At 46.0% G+C, this 25770-nt stretch overlaps 1 protein-coding gene across 1 annotated transcript in view; it reads left to right on the top strand.

Annotated features, from left to right (window-relative positions):
• The window catches only part of LOC125943767 (pre-mRNA-splicing factor CWC22 homolog), a 90073-nt gene that overhangs the window by 23711 nt on the left and 40592 nt on the right, over positions 1 to 25770 (top strand). The window contains exons 3-5 of the mRNA XM_049663272.1: positions 638 to 712; positions 2874 to 2939; positions 4791 to 4934. Coding sequence (XP_049519229.1) covers positions 638 to 712; positions 2874 to 2939; positions 4791 to 4934 — 285 coding nt within the window. The remainder of the gene's footprint in view (positions 1 to 637; positions 713 to 2873; positions 2940 to 4790; positions 4935 to 25770) is intronic.

Genomic DNA, 25770 nt, shown 5'->3' with positions numbered 1-25770 from the left:
AAGTTGAAGTTGAAGTTGAAGTTTATTTCAGGCAACCAACAATACATATATGTATACGTACACACATATACATATAACGGGATTGTGGGAACTCTGAGGAAGTGATGTGAAATACTCGTTAAAGACATTTCCTAACATTTCCCCATTTTTCCACATAAAAAGGTATATCTCTCTAAATTAGTGTAAGCAGTAGCAACCAGTAGCTCTAAATGACTACAGCTGTTATTGATTTCAGTTGAACGTTTTTCATCATGTTCGTACAGAAGACACAATGCCTATGAGTTGCAGGAGTGTCTGTTATAATATTACATGCATAATAGTACATTTTTAAAATGTCGTCGCTTGCTGAAAAATATCATGTTTATCATGAAATTTCACGTTTTAAAACGAATCAGCAGGTGTGTGACAATGACGGTCGTTAGTCATAATAAGATTGCATTAGGTGTAGCTCTTCACAATGACATGGACACGTCAAGTGTAGTTGTTCCTTCATGCGTGTATGCCGTGCTATTGCGCTACACTTCATCCCACGTCATAAAGCGATTAGAATTTGAACCCCATAGTTCCAAACAGCCAAGCAGAGCATCCTCACTATGTCAGACCTGGTACTGACAACACGACTCCCCTTTTTTTGCAGGGAACGGATGTTACCAGTGCGCAAACAGAAGTGGACGGTATTATAATGAAGTTTCAGCTGTGCACGAAGGCGAAGGTAACTGACCATCGTACTGCGCATACATCGTACATCGTACCGTACCATACTGTACGGTACATCCCCGTACAAACTAGTTGTATAGTGATATGGTTCTGCCCTCGTGCTCCAAGGCTTGTGATATCAGCTGTTTCAGCGTCTCACTGAAAGCACGAGACAGTTGGTGTGACTTCTCAGAAAAAATGGGGACTCGTGTGAAGTTTGAAACGAGCTACACCGAGAATGTGTTGTGTTCGTGTACAGTGCTGTAATGCTTGTACACTGAATCCGCAGTTTTGCGCCTGTCAAGAGGCGAGCCGCTCAGGCAATTTTGTACAAATACATATAAATGTTTCTTTGTTCCATTTTGTACACCGGGCCTCTGCAGAAACCAAATCATACCTCACCTAAAAAGGACGAGTTCTCGGAAGTTTCTAAGGATGTACTCGACGCGAAGCTTATACCATCATTCACGAATGCTTATCTTATCGATGGCGAAATTCACATCACATCGTCAACTGCTCCTCGTTACTCAGAGAAGCATGGTATTAGTGAGGCGTGTAACTAGGCAGGGCTTTAGTGTTTCTTACCAGGACGTGCGCACGAAACTTCGATTTTGGTGGCTGACAGAAGACTCAATATTCCAGTTAGAAGGCGACATAAAGCATTGAAAGGTTCGGAAGTTCAATGAACATGATTAGAGATCTACCCCGTGATGCCAGTCGATGTGTTGTATTTAACTTTCCTCGGGGGCTTCAACCGAGTTAGGGTATTTGATCGCATCTTGTGGCCTCTCGAAAGACCGAGACTATCTCCTTTGTCTAGTTGATCTTAGGGTTTACCTCATATTTAGTGCATGACTTATTGTGACTCACCAAGCTGGATATATTTTTGTTTGCGTTTAATGTATAAGAGCGATTCGCATATGATTCATTTGTGGAAAATGTGCCCAAGGTAATAATAATACTCATGTCAGTGCATGGTAAAAACGCACACTTTGCTACAGCGTTACTATTGTTGTGACAAGAACAAGGTCGTGATCGCCGGCAGCAAGAACTGAGACGGAAGGATTAATGACTCCACGTGATTCAGAATATTCCGATGAAATAAAAATAAAACCTATGGCATCAGCTTCTCCATGAATGAAACTCTTCTGCCATAACCTAATGCAAAACGTACTTCATAAAATACCTCTGCATTCTGTTTCCCTAGTGCACTTATGCCGTGATCACGAACGCCGAACTTTTATGAAGACTGGACGCGAAAGTCGCCTTCGGTAGGCAAATATTTCGTGTAATGAAAAACAATATAGCAAACAGCTGAGCAGGACCAGTCAACACAGGTGTTCTTTTTTATTTTTTTGCCTAGAGAATACAAAACCAACGATATACCTGGTTCACCGAACAGGTCGATTATGGTTACCAGTAGATAAAAAAAACGATATCGCTGTTAAATAGGTCGCAGTTTGGCAGCGTTGGTAAGGCCATTTGCAGCGAAATGGGTCATTGAGGAAAAGAGGAGGTTTATTATTTGTTATGTGGGAAGTGTAACGGTCCTGCGCTTTCTGAACTACGTTGTACTTTATTGGGATAAGTGATACATGGCACAGGTCTAACTGATGTCGTGGTTCACTGCTGTGAAAGAAACGATCGAAGCTGCCCTGGCGTGCGGAGGGATTATAATAATAATTTTTAGAAAGAAACAGGTGCCGTAAAGAAAATGAGGCAGTCTTAATGCAATATGCCGGTTGCCCGTGCACCGGGCAACCGGCAACCGGCACCGGCAACCGGCAACCGGCAACCGGCAACCGGCAAAAAACACAATCAGTGTTTCTTTCCGCCACCAAACAAGAAGAATGAGAAAGTACGAAGCTATAAAAAAAGAACGATTAGGAGTTTAGGAGAGCAACTTTTCAAATAATGAAAAGTATAAATATTTCATCATACATTGGTATGCATTAGGGTCCCATGGACCGCAAGTTCACTTTGTTTTACTTTGGTTGAATTTTTCATATTTTTCTTCATTAAGTATATGAAGAGTACCATAGACTTCCTATACTAGTTTTTCGGCTGTTTTTATACAAGACGAAAAATTTCGCCTGTCTGAAACACGGGATTCAACTTTCATTCAAGTTATCATAACCGTGTAATGATCAACAAGAAGTTATGTTCACTGTCTGCAGAACAAGGTAGTCGAGAACCTGGAAGCCATTGAAGATCTTGTCAAGATCGATGGACGACCTGCAGACGTAAGTGAGGAATCACACGCCGAAAAATGCATTGAGTCAAACAGTACTGATTGAATATTATCTGCCATTTATTTCGTACTTGATTTGACTGTTCGCTAATAGAATTTGCCAAATATTCGTTGTATTCGAATACTATGAAGGAAAATATTTTTACACTGTACAGGGAGAAAGGAATGGTGCATGTGGAGAGACGTCTGAGTAATTCTGAGTGACAAACGCGGTCGTACTTGAATTGATGGTGAACCAGATGGCCCATTCTCAAAGAATGCAAGGAGGTCACGTCTGCACAATAGCTTCTAGCCATGAAATCAGCATTTCTCGCGCGGCAACCTAAGAATTCTGCGTCTCAGTTTAGTCAAATCAATTTATTATTTCGCCCGTCTCACCATGGTTGGATACTTGCCCCCGCTACTTGCGCCTCAAAGACTGCGTGGTGCTATCGCTAAGGCTGCCAACTTTCCCGAATTCAGCGGGACATTTCTGGCTTCTGAGTGGATGTCACGAGCCCCAACTTGGCCGAAAGGTCCTGATTTTCCCTCTTTTCAACTGAATAGCTATCACTGATTCAGATTTCATTTTAAATGGAAGCTTTCTGTGTCTGTTCCTTCGACTTTTACACTGCTGCTGCCGCTGTCTTTCACGCCGCGTCGGGAGGTGGCCCAAAGCGTGCATTTACATGGCAGGAACGCGGCAGATAGCTAAAGCGACGCGAGAAACTCGTTTGGACCTTTGCATTGATGGTCGTCACAATGCCCTCTGGAGTTCGCTGGGAGTCGGTACAATATCATCTTGACAGCTGTAATTATGTGTCACCCCCCGCAAATGCATTGCAGAAACTGCAGTGCTTACATTTTTACTATCGTTCAACAGCCCAGAGGAAAGGTAGGGAGAGCAGGCATAAAATTGGTAGAACCAACGCTGCCATGAAACGAGCAGCCACTCTGCTCGCAGTTCCCATACACGTAGGGAAGGGCGGGAAAGCGAAAAGGCCATTCGAGAAGGCGAGGAAACGCTACTGCTAGAAACGACAGCGGTTGAGGACAAACTGGATAAATTTAACTTCAAGGTACGGTGACGTACGTTTCTGCTATTTCTCAAACACCGTGCAAATTTGTCAAGCGGACGCACGGTGTGCAGACGCAAAGCCGCAGCACCGCAGCGTATAGGCGACACTACGGAAGCGGTTTGCACGTCAAATCAACCCTTCTGTGCCCGCCGCGGTAGCTTTGCGGCTATGGCACTGCTCGAGGTCGCGGGTTCGATGCCAACCACGGCAGCCACATTTCGACAGGAGAGAAATACAAGTACGCTAGCGAACTTGGATTTAGGAGCTCGTTGAAGAACTCCAGGAGGTCAAGATTAATCCCTAATCCGCCAGTACGGTGTGCCTCACAATCCGATTGCGGTTTTGGGACGAACAAACCCATATTTAGTTAAAGTTTAACACTTCAGTGACGGCTCCTCGCACTGACAGGGCCGATCGCCGCCCCCTTCTCACCGTGCCAAATGTGTCCACTCGACATTTCGCAACCTTAGCTATGACAGGTGTTGTAATCGGAGCAGGCGCACCAAATTGTCGTGAACTCACTCAATGTACAAAGCTGGTCCCTTTGTTTCGTTCTTCTTTTTCTTTCTTTTTCTCTGCATGTCTCGTACTTCGCGCTGAAAATAGTAATGCAAGCTGCAGGAACCAAATTGCCCGTCTCACCACCTAGACAGCTATGCTTTTGCGATATTGTTAACGTTTCAAGGTGCAATTTCAGGTAAAATTTGAAATATTTGGTTTATCGTGGGATGTTCCGGCGCTTCAAGCCTTTCAGTACTGGGCCCCCTGTTCTGTAAATGGCGCAGGAATTCAAGGACGAAACCATCAATATCCTGGGAGACACGCAAGCGTCGCAGGACCTGCTAAAGAAGGCCTCCGCGTTACTTGAAGAACGCAAGCGCAGCCTATCTGGCGTGGTGCAAGGCTACACTGACTACCTAGTCTACCAGGTGAGTGGCAGAATCCCGTTTCACATTACGCATTACATAAGTGGGCTTTGCGAATTCCCCGAGCGATTCAGAGTGAAACTAATGATGCAACATATTAATAAAGATTAGAGGTAGGATGCCTTTTTTTAATATAACTTGTATTTTTGGATGTATACCGTAAACAATTGTGATACTCTTCGACGATACAACAGTAGGCTAGGCCTTAGCTGGCACCATAGAAGTAATACACCTGTAAAAATTTTACTAGGCTGGCACTGATCTTATTACAATGATGATGCACCTTAGTATCGAAATGCGTTGCATTTGTAAAGCACGTCCTAGTAGGCGAGATAATTTTATCGGCCTGTCATGGGACAGGCTGAGTTGTTGATGCTTGTTTTTTTAATCGCCTCAAAGTAACAACGTCTCTCATACGGCAGCTAATAGTAATACACTTTCATGCGACTGAAAAATAGCTAGAAATCGCGTTACAGTAGACTCAAGCAGTTCCTTTATATGTGCACAATCCGGCGACTGATAGAGCAGATCTATATTGAGCAATGAGGACAGTGATGTGTTGCAAGCAGGTGGCAGCGATGCAGCGGATATCGTCGTAGCGCGTGAGTGTGACTAACCAAAACGATACATCTAACCTGCGGATCTATGACTCCGACAAGCTTATGACTATCACACCTATTACTAACCTGTAATCTGGCCGATGCATTCATAATATACGCCCGACTCGTACATTAAAAGTGGTGAATACCAGTAACAAGATGCTGTAGTTACAAATTCGTAAAATTCAACGATCATAAAGTATAATTAAAGTATTTGATTAAATCCCCATGGCTAAACATATACTAAGTCCTCAAATGCGCACAGCTGTGTGCGCCTGTACAAGTAAGGAATCCCGGCCATGGCGGCCGCCTTTCGATGGGGGCGAAATGCGAGAACACCTCTGTACTTAGCTTTAGGTGAACGTTAAAGAACCCCAGGTGGTCCAAATTATTCTGCAGTCCCCACTACAGCGTGCCTCATAATCGATCGTGGTTTTGGCACATAAAACCACATAATTCAATCAAATATTTAATTAACATGACAAGTAAGGGATCGAGGAGCGATTCATTTGCAAAACAGCTTTAGTTATGAAATTCTTGACAAACTCCCGAGAGTGGACGAAAACATTGCACGCCTGATAAGTAAATCTCATGTATGGTAAGTGGTGCAGGTGTAAGGCTGTGCAGGTCTGTTTGCTTTGTTAGGGTAGTATATACTCTCCTAATTCGTTTCTGCATTAGTCATTGAGCTATGTACTATCAACCAAATTTGTTTACGGACCACAGGATCTCAGAAAACGCTAAATATCTCAGCCACCTTTAAAAGTAGCCAGTAAAACCGTACATCACAATGTTGCCCGCAAATACCAGTAGAGCCTGGAAATGTGAATACCAGGCTGCGTTTTAAGGCTGCGGATATATGAAACTTTGGCAGATCATTGGTCTGTAAACTTTTGGTCGATTGTACCTACCTATCGTTAAAGCTACACTAGAACCACGTGGTAGTAAACCCGTAATTGGTAACGAAGGGTTGCATGAACTGAAAGGGCAATCGCGATTAGAATTCCACAAGCGTCTGTGTATTTATTCCCCGATTTATTGAAGTTAGGCGTAAAGAAGCAATTATAAAACCGGAAACACATTTTTTAGAATATCCGAACGCCATGATAGCCTTCAATTCAAGAACCCAGAAAGCTCAGAATGACAAACGAAGGACCATAAAAGTATGAATTCCTACGATGACGACCTAAACAATGATCGCGCTCACCTTGATTTTAGCCTTTGTTCATACACTAAATGCTTTGAATCGCTACTCAAACCGGCACTGCACAGTGAAATCCCCACGGTCTATTACCATGGTTCCTTGAAGAAAAGCGACGTATAACTCTAGCTACTAGGCCCGACGTCTGAGTGTAGGTGCTTGGCACGTTTAGGACTACAAACTACCGTTAGACGTCGCTGGCTGCCTCCGGAACGCCCCAGAGGTGCCGTTGCCGTGCTCAACACAAGGGTGACGCCGACTGCACACACTAATAGCTTCATAAATCAGGTGCGTTTCAATTTTCAGCCATTTCTTCTGCTTGCGACCACCCTGCATGTTAATGTAGCAAATTTTACCTTCTCTATTCTTATTTAGTGCGTCTGTTTTATTGCAATAGCAATTATATGGACACTGCAACCGGATTCCTGCCGTCGCCGTCGCGTGTCGCCGTGAGGTTCCGTATAGATAAAATCTGCGCCGCGCGCCGTATGCCCGAGCGGAAGCGTGCGGGGACGCACGCTATCACGGAGAGCGAACGCACTCAATCTCCACGCGCAAGCAAGGAAGCGGAAAGCCAGCGCCGGAGGGAGCGGGGGGGGGGGGGGGGGGGCTCTTGTACTCTGCCAACAACCGCGCTCGTCGCTTGCTCGCACCGTCGCTTATCTCCACACGGATCTGACCTTTATGCGCCGTGCATTCGCCGCTCAGTTTCCGTTGAAGCGATAGACCGCACGTACCTTCGCCCGCTGCTGCGGCGTATGCGCTTGCTGCCAGCGTTTTGACAGTCGTTGTCTGCAGTCATTCAGTGTGATCTATTCATGTTTGTTTGTGCGCGCTCACACCACGCTTGTTCAATCAGTTAGTAATAGTCGGGCCACATTTTCCAACGCACGCTACACATGCAATGCTGCCCGGGTCGGCAGTGCAGCGCTACAGGTGTGCCCTTCGCACGCGCTGCCCACGGGAAGCGCTTCTCATCAACACCACCGTTTCACACGCGCCTTCTCGTGGTCATCGAGTCTCTCTTCATGTCGGTTACTTACGCCGCAGCACACCTGCTTATTTAATCAGCTCATGTTTACTACAATTCATATTGCTACCAAACCCGCTCACCTTACTTCGTATGACATTGCTGTGTTGCTATCGCATTCATTGCTTCGCCCTTAGAGAGAAACTGTGACATTTTTTGACTCCTGGTCGTCCAATTCTGGCCGTTACTGGTGTGTCGCTACGTTGAATACTTAATCCTGCATCCGATTGCCTGGGGCCCGCGTAAAAAAGACAGCACGCCGCGAATCGAAGTCTAACGAGTGCTGCCACACTATCGCTCAAATGTACAAAAGCGCGAAAGCGCCTTCGCGGCCGGCTCGGTGCACTTCTCGGTTGATGCGAATGGCCGAAAAACCATTGCCTTAGCTAGCGTCCAAATTACGTGTTGCTGCAAGCACTGCCCTTTCGATTGTATACCCCTGCCTTTCAACCTGTGGCACCGTGGACACTGCGATTTGCACTTCCTTTGGAACATTCCACAGGTCGGTAACCCCTTTGGCTATTTGCTTCCAATCCCCGTCTTCCGCCCTTGCAGTACGTCAATCACTCCGTCCATTATCACCATTAGTGCCTCTCTACCATTGTGTCCAACAGGTTTAAGTGCACGGAAGCATCAACCGGTCAGCAGTCAAATAAGCAAGAGACGTTTAGAGTATTGGTGGAAAAAAAGCAGGGTAGAGATTGATAAAACCTGATTTAATCTCTTACAGTCATAGGTAGCGGTATAATGTATACTCTCGCGTCATCCAATAGAGAAAAAAATATGTCACAGTTTCGCCTAAGGGCGAAGCAATAATGCGATAGCAACACAGCAATGTCATACGAAGTAAGGTGAGGCGGTAGGTGAGAAACATGGCCTGTATTCTCTATTCTGTTCATTTTCTCACCTATTTTCAGGTGCGTACAATTAATACAAATACTGATAATGCCGAGAAACTCAAACAGGCCTTGGAAGATATGAAGCCAGTTGCAGCAGCTGCCGGTATGGTGAGTGCAACTGATATGAATGATTGCGCATATTATGCGCAGCCTGTTCCTTGTATTGTAGAGAGATGCGATCGGATTTTGTCGCTTTTAAAATATGTGGATACAATTCTAGTAACAAACGCTCGCCATATGAACTTAAATACTAAATAACTAAGTTTAGACAGCTTTCCGTACGCCTGCTATAAGCTCGCGTTTTCGCAAATGCTACATAAAGATTGGCGATAATGGCTCAAAATAACTGCGGAGCAAGTGAAAAAGCACTTATTCTAGCCAAGGTAAAGCGGGCCGCACTTGAATAACCGCGTGCGCGAGCCAATCAATCGGTCTTACTTCTATTTCGATTGACCTATAGGTTCGGTAAAGCAGCATCTATGAATACACCGTTTGTGTATAAAGAGTACAGGTAATATTTGGGAGCTATGATAAATATCTCGAGCCATTCTGAATCTCCAGTTCAGGTGAACAGGACCGCGTGAGGATTGGCTAAGGGAGGGCCACCGTCGAAGGAAATGAATAGTAGTGCAATAGAGATGTTCTGTTGCGCTGCTATAAGTGCATGGTAGTTTGCGATTTGCATACTGAAGCGGTTTATGCTTAGTCTTGAGGGACAAGCAGCTGATATAAATAAATGGGTGTGCCTTTTGCGAGTTTCTTTGATTGCGGATTACTGTAGGCGTTATCCACGTCCCCAGTTTGGCTGAAATGGTTAAGAAACGACTGTCCTTTTGTTACCACATTCGCCGTAGACATGGTGTTTCCCAGCACAACCATACCGCATTGATCAATAATTTACTGATGGAAATAATTAACAATAATTAAATCTGCAATTATTATTCATGCATTTCATTCAAATTCCAGCTAATAAAGCGGAAAGTAAACACAAATGCTCCACGGATGCACGCCAATGCGTTCAACTCATACGCCAGGCAGCGAAAGTATGAGGTAGTTCGACGCTTTCGGAAAACCTAGTGATCTATTCCGCCAAACTTGTCCAGGAATTTTGGACGATGTCCCTTCGACTGTTTGTCTAACCTCACTCCAATGAACCAGAGGAACATATTGAGCCGTAGAAAAAAATTATACGAAAGGCTGCGCCATTTTAGCAACTTTCAGTTAGAGAACTTGAGATCTTGTAAATGTATTTACTACATGTTATGACAGGTTTTTTTTGTTTACCGTTTCGTACGGTTCTGTGAGGCGGTGCCTCACCGAACCCAATTGAGGGCCAATCCGTTTTTTTCAAAAAACCCACACAAACATTTAATAAAACTAAAACGAAAAGCAACCCATAAAATAAACACTCAACGAACAATCACAGCAACAAATGCACTTAAGTTAGGATGGTATCAACAGTACGCGAGTCCGGGCTGATCACGAGGGTGAGGGTATGTAGAGCATGGGAGGCGGCGAAACAACGAAAGACGTTGCGTTCGTCTCACCAAAAGTCGGTGTATTGGATCGCTGGGTAGTTTACCAGAGCGCGGCAGCTTTGGCTCAGAAGAGAGGAAAGGCAGGCGGCTTGGCGGCACGGGCAGATGGCGGCGGCTTTCTGGCCAGGCAGCTGGGTGTGGAAAATGGGCCCGTAGCCCAACTGCTCACGTTCTGCCCACGGGCGCAGAAGCTCGCCGGCCTCGGGCAGCAGTTCGCGATCGGGTAGAATGGCGACGCCCGAGAACAGGATGGCAGAAGACCCCGGTCGGGTGAAGTCCTGGTGGCTCGGGTCTGGAACCCGACGGCCCGTCTTCGCCCCCGGTCCGGTGGCCGACCTTCTCCTGGCGTCGCTTCCTGGAACATCTCCCCCCTTCTACCAGCGCGCCTCGCTTTTCTATCTCTCTGGCTGATTGTTGTTTTGCTGATTGGCTCAAAGCTTCGTGTTTTATTCTGATTGGACGCCTTTTCTTTTTATTTTCTCTTCTTGCGCCGCGTGTTCACGTGCCGGACGCTCTTCGACGTTATCGTCTTACATCCAGCACGGAATTCGCCTTCGCGCGCGCACTCCTTGTCGTCTGCTTCTTGTTTATCTCCATTCACCGCACCGTGTCGCGCACTCTACACACCACACTACAAAATCATCATCAACCTATATTTATGTCCACTGCAGGACGAAGGCTTCTCCCTGCCATCGCCAATTACTCCTGTCTTGTGCTAGCTGATTCCAAATTGTGCCTGCAAAGTTCCTAATTTCATCACCCCACCTAGTTTTCTGCCGACCTCGACTCCGCTTCCCTTCTCTTGGTATCCATTCTGTCACTCGAATGGTCCACCGGTTATCTATCCTATACGCATTACATGGCCAGCCCAGCTGCATTGTTTCCTTTTAATGTCAACTAAAATATCGGCTATCCCCGTTTGCTCTCTTATCCACACCGCTCTCTTCCTCTCTCTCTCCTAATGTTAGGCCTAACATTTCTCGTTCTATCGCTCTTTCTGCCGTCATTAACTTGTTCTCGAGCTTCTTTGTTAACCTCCAAGTTTCTGCCCCATATATTAGCACCAGTAGAATGCAATCGTACACTTTTGTTTTCAAAGACAGTGGTATATACCTCCCAGTCAGAATTTGGTAATGCCCGTATGCACTCCAACCCAATTTTATTCTTCTATGAATTTCTTTCTCGTGATCAGGGTCCCCTGTGAGTAATTGACCTAGATAAACGTACTCCTTTAGAGACTCTAGAGGCTGACTGGCGATCCTGAATTCTTGTTCCCTTGCCAGGCTATTGAACATTATCTTTGTCTTTGGATATTAATAATGAACCCCACTGTTACACTTTCTTGGCTAAGGTACTCAATCATATGTTGTATTTCATCCGCATTCTTGCTGAATAGGACAATGTCAACTGCAAACCGAAGGTTACTCAGTTATTCGCCGTTGATCCTCACTCCTAAGCCTCGCCAGTCTAAGAGCTTGAATACTTCTTCTAAGCATACAGTAAATAGGATTGGATAGATTGTGTCTGCTTCCCTGGCCCCTTTCTGGATAGTTAACTTTCTACTTTCCTTGTGGAGAACCAAGGTAGCTGTGGAATCCTTGTAAATGTTTGCTAAGATATTCACGTATGCCTCCTGTACTCTTTGATTACGCAATGCCTCTATGACTGATGGTATGTCTACTGAATCAAATGCCTTTTCATAATCTATGAAAGCTATATACAGAGGTTGATTATACTCCGCATATTGCTCGATTACGTGATGGATGACATGGATATGATCCGTCAAAGAATATCCCTTCGAATATCAGCCTGTTCTTGGTTGGCTGAAGTCACGTATTACCCTCATTCTATTGGAAATTATCTTGCTGAATACTTTATACAATACTGGAAGCAAGTTAATGAAATTATAATTCTTAAATTTTTTAACGTCTCCCTTCTTATGGATTAGTATAATGCGGGCGTTCTTACACCTCTTTGGTACATTGAAGTTGTGAGGCATCGCGTATAAAGGGCCGCAAGCTTTTCAAGCATGATATCGACTGTTATTCGACTGTTATTCCATCTTTTCCAGCAGATTTCCTCTGGTCATGTCTTGCAAGGCCCTTCTAACCTAATCACTAGTTGTAGAAGGAGCCTCTGCATCCTATTCATCGCTACTTCGAATGAAAGTAGCTTGGGTGCTCTGGGCGCTGTACAGGTCAATATAGAATTCTTCCGCTGCTTTTATTATGTCATCGAAATTGCTGATGAAATTACCCTGCTTATCTTTCAGCCCATGCATCTTGCTTTGTCCTATGCCCAGGTTTCTTCTCACATATTTCATGATGCGTCCATATTATACTGCTCCCTCAATCATTTCCAGGTTGTGATTTCGAATATCCCTTACTTTCTTCTTGTTGATCAGTACTGACAGTTCATCGAATTCTATCTGATGTCTTGGGTTTGACGCTTTTATTTTTGTCGTTTCTTTATTAGGGCCTTTGTTACTTGTGAGATCATACCTAGTGGTTGCCTTGGTGCCTTACCTCCGGTTTCAATTGTTGCTTCTGAGATCAGCCTAGTTACAGTTTCATTCATTACCCCTATGTTGTCTTGATCTTCCTGTTCTAAAGCTGCGTATTTGTTTGCGAGCACCAGCTGAATTGGTCTGCTTTTGCCGTTGCTGCACCTAGGTTGGCCTGTTTCTTCTTAACTAATTTATTCTTTCTCTCCAAACTGAGAGAAATCCTAGACCTCACTAATACCCGTGCCACACGGGCAAAGTAAAGTGCACTTTGAGCGAGTGCACTTCTGGGCTAGTGTCATTCGCAGGCTGCCACACGGGAACGCTTAATGACACTCATTGCAGAGCGCACTCGCCGGCGAATGTGTTCGGCGAACTCCCTTCGCGGCGGCGAAGTGTGTAGCCTCGTTAGCAATGCTTAGAAGATACATAGTGATATTGAAAGAACAGTCGGGAGTAATTTTAATAACATTGTTTTAAATTGCTAACCTTACAAGATAATTAAATGTGCCACACCGCAAGAAAACAAGAAGATAAGCAAAAATGTTGCAGTGGCTTAGCTCGGCTATGCCAGGATATACGTAGCGTTAGAAAAGGTTCAGCTGATTATTCTTAGCTTTCCTGGTTGTCTAGATTGTCAAGGATTAGCTTGATTGTCATGCTTACTGCTGCTCCAATGACACACACAAACGCCAGTCAGAAGCGCAGCGGCTCCAGCGCAGTGTCAGACGGCGACTGCACAGCGAGCGCGCGCCAGGCGCCAGTGCGTCTACCATGGCTACGACGTCACTCCTCTGGAATGCGCAGACCGGCGGCGGTGAGTCGCGCGCGGCGGCGGCGGAGTGCGCGAGAGGTGCCGGCTCCGGTGCGCAAGCCGTGTGGCATCACTGATCCTTGCGCATGCGCAGCACGGCTCTTGATGTGCCGCGCGAAACGGGCTTGGCTAGGCCAGTGTAGCTAACGCTACAAAAGCGACTCGCTCTCGGGCTGTTCACGACCACGCTGGGCTATGACTGCGCAGTTATTTGGCAGATCGAGTCGTTTTGACTACTGCTGGTCAAGTAGCCGTCGTTGCTGGCGCCTGTAAAGGTGGATTTCAAATGTTCTTGCTAACAATAATAAACTTTTTTCGTGCACACATTTTTATATTATTAAATATATGCTTTCCCGTCAGACTCCCTATCGCGATGGCCATGAATTTGTCAGAAAATTTTTCTTTCTCGTGTAGCAGCGCGCCGCGAAAAGGAAACTCAGCGCGCTGAAGTGCACTCGCTCAAAGTGCACTTTACTTTGCCCGTGTGGCACGGGTATTACCTATGGTCACTGCACTTTACCTTAACTAACACTTCTACATTCTGCACTACGCTGGGATCGGCAGAGCATATGAAATCTATTTCATTCCTTGTTGGTCCATTAGGGCTTTTCCAGGTCTACTTCCTGCTGCTGCGCTTCCCGAAGAAGTTATTGATTATTCGGAGCCTATTCCTTACCGCGAATTCTACCAACATTTCTCCTCTAGTGTTACTTAAATCGATACCGTAGTTACAAATTGCTTGCACACCAACCTGTTTTTCCCCCACTTTTGTATTGAAGTCGCCCATTGCTGCACTATACTGAGTTTGGACCTTTCTCATTGCTAATTCAACATCTTCATAAAACTGTTTTATTTCTTCATCATCGTGACTGAAGGTTGGGGCGTAGGCTTGTACTACCTTCAGTCTATACCACATATTCAGCTTTATTACGACGACTGCTACCCTCTCACTAATGCTGTAGAATTCATCAATGTTGCCCGCCATGTCCTTATCTACCAGAAATTTTGCCCCGAATTCTCTTTTATCTTGAAGACCTCTGTAGCAGAGGATGTGGCCGTTAGTCGGCACTGTATAAGCCTCATCAGTTCTTTTAACCTCACTAGGCCAATAATTTCCCAGACAATGCCACTTCCGTTGATAATCCAGGTATAAAACCGAACTGAGATGAAGTATTAAGTGAATGTTTATCAAGAAACGTAGACAGTCTTGAGTGAATTAACTTTTCTATTGGCTTAGAGAACAACGTGAAAATAGATATGGGTCTGTAGTTTCCTAGATTATTTCTGTCGCCGCCTTTAAACAAGACTATTACTTTAGCTACCTTCATTTTCTGAGGAAATATGCCGGTACTTAAGACAAGGTTATAAACGTCGGTTATACAAGGAGTGATGATGTCAAGGACGAATATTACTGGTTGCATTTTTATGCGATCGATGTCTTCACATCTGGTTTTTTTAAGCGCCGTGAATGTGTTAAACACTTCGCTACAGTATGTTGGAGTGAAAAAAATTGATGACTCGGAAGGAGACCTCAAATAGTCATGTATGAAGTTGAAGTTGAAGTTGAAGTTTATTTCAGGCAACCAACAATACATATATGTATACGTACACACATATACATATAACGGGATTGTGGGAACTCTGAGGAAGTGATGTGAAATACTCGTTAAAGACATTTCCTAACATTTCCCCATTTTTCCACATAAAAAGGTATATCTCTCTAAATTAGTGTAAGCAGTAGCAACCATAGCTCTAAATGACTACAGCTGTTATTGATTTCAGTTGAACGTTTTTCATCATGTTCGTACAGAAGACACAATGCCTATGAGTTGCAGGAGTGTCTGTTATAATATTACATGCATAATAGTACATTTTTAAAATGTCGTCGCTTGCTGAAAAATATCATGTTTATCATGAAATTTCACGTTTTAAAACGAATCAGCAGGTGTGTGACAATGACGGTCGTTAGTCATAATAAGATTGCATTAGGTGTAGCTCTTCACAATGACATGGACACGTCAAGTGTAGTTGTTCCTTCATGCGTGTATGCCGTGCTATTGCGCTACACTTCATCCCACGTCATAAAGCGATTAGAATTTGAACCCCATAGTTCCAAACAGCCAAGCAGAGCATCCTCACTATGTCAGACCTGGTACTGACAACACGACTCCCCTTTTTTTGCAGGGAACGGATGTTACCAGTGCGCAAACAGAAGTGGACGGTATTATAATGAAGTTTCAGCTGTGCACGAAGGCGAAGGTAACTGCACCATCGTACTGCGCATACATCGTACATCGTACCGTACCATACTGTACGGTACATCCCCGTACAAACTAGTTGTATAGTGATATGGTTCTGCCCTCGTGCTCCAAGGCTTGTGATATCAGCTGTTTCAGCGTCTCACTGAAAGCACGAGACAGTTGGTGTGACTTCTCAGAAAAAATGGGGACTCGTGTGAAGTTTGAAACGAGCTACACCGAGAATGTGTTGTGTTCGTGTACAGTGCTGTAATGCTTGTACACTGAATCCGCAGTTTTGCGCCTGTCCAGAGGCGAGCCGCTCAGGCAATTTTGTACAAATACATATAAATGTTTCTTTGTTCCATTTTGTACACCGGGCCTCTGCAGAAACCAAATCATACCTCACCTAAAAAGGACGAGTTCTCGGAAGTTTCTAAGGATGTACTCGACGCGAAGCTTATACCATCATTCACGAATGCTTATCTTATCGATGGCGAAATTCACATCACATCGTCAACTGCTCCTCGTTACTCAGAGAAGCATGGTATTAGTGAGGCGTGTAACTAGGCAGGGCTTTAGTGTTTCTTACCAGGACGTGCGCACGAAACTTCGATTTTGGTGGCTGACAGAAGACTCAATATTCCAGTTAGAAGGCGACATAAAGCATTGAAAGGTTCGGAAGTTCAATGAACATGATTAGAGATCTACCCCGTGATGCCAGTCGATGTGTTGTATTTAACTTTCCTCGGGGGCTTCAACCGAGTTAGGGTATTTGATCGCATCTTGTGGCCTCTCGAAAGACCGAGACTATCTCCTTTGTCTAGTTGATCTTAGGGTTTACCTCATATTTAGTGCATGACTTATTGTGACTCACCAAGCTGGATATATTTTTGTTTGCGTTTAATGTATAAGAGCGATTCGCATATGATTCATTTGTGGAAAATGTGCCCAAGGTAATAATAATACTCATGTCAGTGCATGGTAAAAACGCACACTTTGCTACAGCGTTACTATTGTTGTGACAAGAACAAGGTCGTGATCGCCGGCAGCAAGAACTGAGACGGAAGGATTAATGACTCCACGTGATTCAGAATATTCCGATGAAATAAAAATAAAACCTATGGCATCAGCTTCTCCATGAATGAAACTCTTCTGCCATAACCTAATGCAAAACGTACTTCATAAAATACCTCTGCATTCTGTTTCCCTAGTGCACTTATGCCGTGATCACGAACGCCGAACTTTTATGAAGACTGGACGCGAAAGTCGCCTTCGGTAGGCAAATATTTCGTGTAATGAAAAACAATATAGCAAACAGCTGAGCAGGACCAGTCAACACAGGTGTTCTTTTTTATTTTTTTGCCTAGAGAATACAAAACCAACGATATACCTGGTTCACCGAACAGGTCGATTATGGTTACCAGTAGATAAAAAAAAACGATATCGCTGTTAAATAGGTCGCAGTTTGGCAGCGTTGGTAAGGCCATTTGCAGCGAAATGGGTCATTGAGGAAAAGAGGAGGTTTATTATTTGTTATGTGGGAAGTGTAACGGTCCTGCGCTTTCTGAACTACGTTGTACTTTATTGGGATAAGTGATACATGGCACAGGTCTAACTGATGTCGTGGTTCACTGCTGTGAAAGAAACGATCGAAGCTGCCCTGGCGTGCGGAGGGATTATAATAATAATTTTTAGAAAGAAACAGGTGCCGTAAAGAAAATGAGGCAGTCTTAATGCAATATGCCGGTTGCCCGTGCACCGGGCAACCGGCAACCGGCAACCGGCACCGGCAACCGGCAACCGGCAACCGGCAAAAAACACAATCAGTGTTTCTTTCCGCCACCAAACAAGAAGAATGAGAAAGTACGAAGCTATAAAAAAAGAACGATTAGGAGTTTAGGAGAGCAACTTTTCAAATAATGAAAAGTATAAATATTTCATCATACATTGGTATGCATTAGGGTCCCATGGACCGCAAGTTCACTTTGTTTTACTTTGGTTGAATTTTCCATATTTTTCTTCATTAAGTATATGAAGAGTACCATAGACTTCCTATACTAGTTTTTCGGCTGTTTTTATACAAGACGAAAAATTTCGCCTGTCTGAAACACGGGATTCAACTTTCATTCAAGTTATCATAACCGTGTAATGATCAACAAGAAGTTATGTTCACTGTCTGCAGAACAAGGTAGTCGAGAACCTGGAAGCCATTGAAGATCTTGTCAAGATCGATGGACGACCTGCAGACGTAAGTGAGGAATCACACGCCGAAAAATGCATTGAGTCAAACAGTACTGATTGAATATTATCTGCCATTTATTTCGTACTTGATTTGACTGTTCGCTAATAGAATTTGCCAAATATTCGTTGTATTCGAATACTATGAAGGAAAATATTTTTACACTGTACAGGGAGAAAGGAATGGTGCATGTGGAGAGACGTCTGAGTAATTCTGAGTGACAAACGCGGTCGTACTTGAATTGATGGTGAACCAGATGGCCCATTCTCAAAGAATGCAAGGAGGTCACGTCTGCACAATAGCTTCTAGCCATGAAATCAGCATTTCTCGCGCGGCAACCTAAGAATTCTGCGTCTCAGTTTAGTCAAATCAATTTATTATTTCGCCCGTCTCACCATGGTTGGATACTTGCCCCCGCTACTTGCGCCTCAAAGACTGCGTGGTGCTATCGCTAAGGCTGCCAACTTTCCCGAATTCAGCGGGACATTTCTGGCTTCTGAGTGGATGTCACGAGCCCCAACTTGGCCGAAAGGTCCTGATTTTCCCTCTTTTCAACTGAATAGCTATCACTGATTCAGATTTCATTTTAAATGGAAGCTTTCTGTGTCTGTTCCTTCGACTTTTACACTGCTGCTGCCGCTGTCTTTCACGCCGCGTCGGGAGGTGGCCCAAAGCGTGCATTTACATGGCAGGAACGCGGCAGATAGCTAAAGCGACGCGAGAAACTCGTTTGGACCTTTGCATTGATGGTCGTCACAATGCCCTCTGGAGTTCGCTGGGAGTCGGTACAATATCATCTTGACAGCTGTAATTATGTGTCACCCCCCGCAAATGCATTGCAGAAACTGCAGTGCTTACATTTTTACTATCGTTCAACAGCCCAGAGGAAAGGTAGGGAGAGCAGGCATAAAATTGGTAGAACCAACGCTGCCATGAAACGAGCAGCCACTCTGCTCGCAGTTCCCATACACGTAGGGAAGGGCGGGAAAGCGAAAAGGCCATTCGAGAAGGCGAGGAAACGCTACTGCTAGAAACGACAGCGGTTGAGGACAAACTGGATAAATTTAACTTCAAGGTACGGTGACGTACGTTTCTGCTATTTCTCAAACACCGTGCAAATTTGTCAAGCGGACGCACGGTGTGCAGACGCAAAGCCGCAGCACCGCAGCGTATAGGCGACACTACGGAAGCGGTTTGCACGTCAAATCAACCCTTCTGTGCCCGCCGCGGTAGCTTTGCGGCTATGGCACTGCTCGAGGTCGCGGGTTCGATGCCAACCACGGCAGCCACATTTCGACAGGAGAGAAATACAAGTACGCTAGCGAACTTGGATTTAGGAGCTCGTTGAAGAACTCCAGGAGGTCAAGATTAATCCCTAATCCGCCAGTACGGTGTGCCTCACAATCCGATTGCGGTTTTGGGACGAACAAACCCATATTTAGTTAAAGTTTAACACTTCAGTGACGGCTCCTCGCACTGACAGGGCCGATCGCCGCCCCCTTCTCACCGTGCCAAATGTGTCCACTCGACATTTCGCAACCTTAGCTATGACAGGTGTTGTAATCGGAGCAGGCGCACCAAATTGTCGTGAACTCACTCAATGTACAAAGCTGGTCCCCTTTGTTTCGTTCTTCTTTTTCTTTCTTTTTCTCTGCATGTCTCGTACTTCGCGCTGAAAATAGTAATGCAAGCTGCAGGAACCAAATTGCCCGTCTCACCACCTAGACAGCTATGCTTTTGCGATATTGTTAACGTTTCAAGGTGCAATTTCAGGTAAAATTTGAAATATTTGGTTTATCGTGGGATGTTCCGGCGCTTCAAGCCTTTCAGTACTGGGCCCCCTGTTCTGTAAATGGCGCAGGAATTCAAGGACGAAACCATCAATATCCTGGGAGACACGCAAGCGTCGCAGGACCTGCTAAAGAAGGCCTCCGCGTTACTTGAAGAACGCAAGCGCAGCCTATCTGGCGTGGTGCAAGGCTACACTGACTACCTAGTCTACCAGGTGAGTGGCAGAATCCCGTTTCACATTACGCATTACATAAGTGGGCTTTGCGAATTCCCCGAGCGATTCAGAGTGAAACTAATGATGCAACATATTAATAAAGATTAGAGGTAGGATGCCTTTTTTAATATAACTTGTATTTTTGGATGTATACCGTAAACAATTGCGACACTCTTCGACGATACAACAGTAGGCTAGGCCTTAGCTGGCACCATAGAAGTAAGACACCTGTAAAAATTTTACTAGGCTGGCACTGATCTTATTACAATGATGATGCACCTTAGTATCGAAATGCGTTGCATTTGTAAAGCACGTCCTAGTAGGCGAGATAATTTTATCGGCCTGTCATGGGACAGGCTGAGTTGTTGATGCTTGTTTTTTTAATCGCCTCAAAGTAACAAACGTCTCTCATACGGCAGCTAATAGTAATACACTTTCATGCGACTGAAAAATAGCTAGAAATCGCGTTACAGTAGACTCAAGCAGTTCCTTTATATGTGCACAATCCGGCGACTGATAGAGCAGATCTATATTGAGCAATGAGGACAGTGATGTGTTGCAAGCAGGTGGCAGAGATGCAGCGGATATCGTCGTAGCGCGTGAGTGTGACTAACCAAAACGATACATCTAACCTGCGGATCTATGACTCCGACAAGCTTATGACTATCACACCTATTACTAACCTGTAAATCTGGCCGATGCATTCATAATATACGCCCGACTCGTACATTAAAAGTGGTGAATACCAGTAACAAGATGCTGTAGTTACAAATTCGTAAAATTCAACGATCATAAAGTATAATTAAAGTATTTGATTAAATCCCCATGGCTAAACATATACTAAGTCCTCAAATGCGCACAGCTGTGTGCGCCTGTACAAGTAAGGAAATCCCGGCCATGGCGGCCGCCTTTCGATGGGGGCGAAATGCGAGAACACCTCTGTACTTAGCTTTAGGTGAACGTTAAAGAACCCCAGGTGGTCCAAATTATTCTGCAGTCCCCACTACAGCGTGCCTCATAATCAGATCGTGGTTTTGGCACATAAAACCACATAATTCAATCAAATATTTAATTAACATGACAAGTAAGGGATCGAGGAGCGATTCATTTGCAAAACAGCTTTAGTTATGAAATTCTTGACAAACTCCCGAGAGTGGACGAAAACATTGCACGCCTGATAAGTAAATCTCATGTATGGTAAGTGGTGCAGTGTAAGGCTGTGCAGGTCTGTTTGCTTTGTTAGGGTAGTATATACTCTCCTAATTCGTTTCTGCATTAGTCATTGAGCTATGTACTATCAACCAAATTTGTTTACGGACCACAGGATCTCAGAAAACGCTAAATATCTCAGCCACCTTTAAAAGTAGCCAGTAAAACCGTACATCACAATGTTGCCCGCAAATACCAGTAGAGCCTGGAAATGTGAATACCAGGCTGCGTTTTAAGGCTGCGGATATATGAAACTTTTGGCAGATCATTGGTCTGTAAACTTTTTGGTCGATTGTACCTACCTAGCGTTAAAGCTACACTAGAACCACGTGGTAGTAAACCCGTAATTGGTAACGAAGGGTTGCATGAACTGAAAGGGCGATCGCGATTAGAATTCCACAAGCGTCTGTGTATTTATTCCCCGATTTATTGAAGTTAGGCGTAAAGAAGCAATTTATAAAACCTGGAAACACATTTTTTAGAATATTCCGAACGCCATGAATAGCCTTCAATTCAAGAAAACAGAAAGATAAGAAGGACAAACGAAGACCATAAAAGTATGAATTCCTTACGATGACGGACTAAACAATGATCGCGCTCACCGTGATTTTAGCCTTTGTTCATACACTAAATGCTTTGAATCGCTACTCAAACCGGCACTGCACAGTGATAAATCCCCACGGTCTATTACCATGGTTCCTTGAAGAAAAGCGACGTATAACTCTAGCTACTAGGCCCGACGTCTGAGTGTAGGTGCTTGGCACGTTTAGGACTACAAACTACCGTTAGACGTCGCTGGCTGCCTCCGGAACGCCCCAGAGGTGCCGTTGCCGTGCTCAACACAAGGGTGACGCCGACTGCACACACTAATAGCTTCATAAATCAGGTGCGTTTCAATTTTCAGCCATTTCTTCTGCTTGCGACCACCCTGCATGTTAATGTAGCAAATTTTACCTTCCCTATTCTTATCTTTAGTGCGTCTGTTTTATTGCAATAGCAATTATATGGACACTGCAACCGGATTCCTGCCGTCGCCGTCGCTGTCGCCGTCGCTGTCGCCGTGAGGTTCCGTATAGATAAAATCTGCGCCGCGCGCCGTATGCCCGAGCGGAAGCGTGCGGGGACGCACGCTATCACGGAGAGCGAACGCACTCAATCTCCCACGCGCAAGCAAGGAAGCGGAAAGCCAGCGCCGGAGGGAGCCTCTTGTACTCTGCCAACAACCGCGCTCGTCGCTTGCTCGCACCGTCGCTTATCTCCACACGGATCGGACCTTTATGCGCCGTGCATTCGCCGCTCAGTTTCCGTTGAAGCGATAGACCGCACGTACCTTCGCCCGCTGCTGCGGCGTATGCGCTTGCTGCCAGCGTTTTGACAGTCGTTGTCTGCAGTCATTCAGTGTGATCTATTCATGTTTGTTTGTGCGCGCTCACACCACGCTTGTTCAATCAGTTAGTAATAGTCGGGCCACATTTTCCAACGCACGCTACACATGCAATGCTGCCCGGGTCGGCAGTGCAGCGCTACAGGTGTGTCCCTTCGCACGCGCTGCCCACGGGAAGCGCTTCTCATCAACACCACCGTTTCACACGCGCCTTCTCGTGGTCATCGAGTCTCTCTTCATGTCGGTCTACTTACGCCGCAGCACACCTGCTTATTTAATCAGCTCATGTTTACTACAATTCATATTGCTACCAAAGCCGCTCACCTTACTTCGTATGACATTGCTGTGTTGCTATCGCATTCATTGCTTCGCCCTTAGAGAGAAACTGTGACATTTTTTGACTCCTGGTCGTCCAATTCTGGCCGTTACTGGTGTGTCGCTACGTTGAATACTTAATCCTGCATCCTGATTGCCTGGGGCCCGCGTAAAAAAGCTACAGCTCACGCCGCGAATCGAAGTCTAACGAGTGCTGCCACACTATCGCTCAAATGTACAAAAGCGCGAAAGCGCCTTCGCGGCCGGCTCGGTGCACTTCTCGGTTGATGCGAATGGCCGAAAAAAGCCATTGCCTTAGCTAGCGTCCAAATTACGTGTTTGCTGCAAGCACTGCCCTTTCGATTGTATACCCCTGCCTTTCAACCTGTGGCACCGTGGACACTGCGATTTGCACTTCCTTTGGAACATTCCACAGGTCGGTAACCCCTTTGGCTATTTGCTTCACAATCCCCGTCTTCCGCCCTTGCAGTACGTCAATCACTCCGTCCATTATCACCAATATGTGCCTCTCTACCATTGTGTCCAACAGGTTTAAAGTGCACGGAAGCATCAACCGGTCAGCAGTCAAATAAGCAAGAGACGTTTAGAGTATTGGTGGAAAAAAAGCAGGGTAGAGATTGATAAAACCTGATTTAATCTCTTACAGTCATAGGTAGCGGTATAATGTATACTCTCGCGTCATCCAATAGAGAAAAAAATATGTCACAGTTTCGCCCTAAGGGCGAAGCAATGAATGCGATAGCAACACAGCAATGTCATACGAAGTAAGGTGAGCGGCTTTGGTAGTAATATGAATTGTAGTAAACATGAGCTGATTAAGTAAGCAGGTGTGCTGCGGCGTAAGTAGACCGACATGAAGAGAGACTCGATGACCACGAGAAGGCGCGTGTGAAATGGTGGTGTTGATGAGAAGCGCTTCCCTTGGGCAGCGCGTGCGAAGGGACACACCTGTAGCGCTGCACTGCCGACCCGGGCAGAATTGCATGTGTAGCGTGCGTTGAAAAATGTGGCCCGACTATTACTAACTGATTGAACAAGCGTGGTGTGAGCGCGCACAAACAAACATGAAGAGATCACACTGAACGACTGCAGACAACGACTGTCAAAATGCTGGCAGCAAGCGCATACGCCACAGCAGCGGGCGAAAGGTACGTGCGGTCTATCGCTTCAACGGAAACTGAGCGGCGAATGCACGGCGCATAAAGGTCAGAGCAGTGTGGAGATAAGACACTGTGCGGGCGAGCGAGCGACGAGCGCGGTTGTTGGCAGAGTAGAAGTGCGCCCCCCCCCCCCCCACCACTCCCTCCGGCGCTGGCTTCCCGCTTCCTTGCTTGCGCGTGGGAGAGATAAGAGACTGTGCGGACGAGCGACGAGCGCGGTGGTTGGCAGAGAAGTGCCCCCCCCCCTGCTCCCTCCGGCGCTGGCTTCCCGCTTCCTTGCTTGCGCGTGGGAGATTGAGTGCGTTCGCTCTCCGTGATAGCGCGCGTCCCCACACGCTTCCGCTCGGGCATACGGCGCGCGGCGAAGATGTTATCTATAGGGAACCTCACGGCGACGGCGACGACGACGGCAGAAATCCGGTTGAAGTGTCCATATAATTGCTATCGCAATAAAAGATAAATGAAATGTATACAGAAACTCTAGATAAAAAAGTTGTCGCAGTTTCACCTGAAAGGCGAAGCATCATTTTCGATAGCAAATTTGTAGAGAGCTATACGGAGTAATGATATTAGCTTTATCAGCTGTATAAAATTGGACATGCAGCAGCACTGGCAACACGCCGAACTGTTGTCGACGTTCTCGGCGTTTTGCCCGCGTTCGCTCAAAATGCGTGCGGCGTTGGTGACTGTTGCCGGAGCCTCTGATATAAATAGGCACTTGGTGCCGCAGCTAAACGTCGCCTCCCTTCCCTCACCCTTCCCCCCCCCTCCCCCACGGCCTCTCGCGCGTCGGAAGAAGGCGCGTTTGCTCTACATATATGGTGATTGTAAAGGAGGAAAGAGACGCCTACTTCTGCATCCCTTAAGCGAGCACGGCGCAGAACGCGCGTTTGTTCTCCGCCGTGCGTTCACTCCCCGTGAAAGCGCGCGCCCCTCGCGCCCTTTCACTCGCACATACAGCGTTCGGCGCGCGGCGACGATTTCATCTCCATTGACGTCATACGGAACCTCACGGCGACGGCGACGACGACGGCGATGCCGACGGCAGAAATCTGCTTTTGAGTGTCCATATAATTGCTATCGCAATAAAAGCACGAACAGTGACAATTGTGTACGTTGCTGGTCCGTAGTTCATTTCGCGCCGGTTGCTTATAGAAAATTTGTAGAGAGCTATACGGAGTAATGATATTAGCTTTATCAGCTGTATAAAATTGGACATGCAGCAGCACCGGCAACACGCCGAACTGTTGTCGACGCCGTCGGCGTTTTGCCCGCGTTCGCTCAAAATGCGTGCGGCGTTGGTGACTGTTGCCGGAGCCTCTGATATAAATAGGCACTTGGTGCCGCAGCTAAACGTCGCCTCCCTTCCCTCCCCCTTCCCCCCCCCCCTCCCCCACGGCCTGTCGCGCGTCGGAAGAAGGCACGTTTGCTCTACATATATGGTGATTGTAAAGGAGGAAAGAGACGCCTACTTCTGCAGCCCTTAAGCGAGCACGGCGCAGAACGCGCGTTTGTTCTCCGCCGTGCGTTCACTCCCCGTGAAAGCGCGCGCCCCTCGCGCCCTTTCACTCGCACATACAGCGTTCGGCGCGCGGCGACGATTTCATCTCCATTGACGTCATACGGAACCTCACGGCGACGGCGACGACGACGGCGATGCCGACGGCAGAAATCTGCTTTTG

Source organism: Dermacentor silvarum, chromosome 3 (assembly GCF_013339745.2).
Source record: "Dermacentor silvarum isolate Dsil-2018 chromosome 3, BIME_Dsil_1.4, whole genome shotgun sequence".
NCBI classification, from domain to species: domain Eukaryota; kingdom Metazoa; phylum Arthropoda; class Arachnida; order Ixodida; family Ixodidae; genus Dermacentor; species Dermacentor silvarum.
This window is presented reverse-complemented; position numbering and strand designations above follow the sequence as displayed.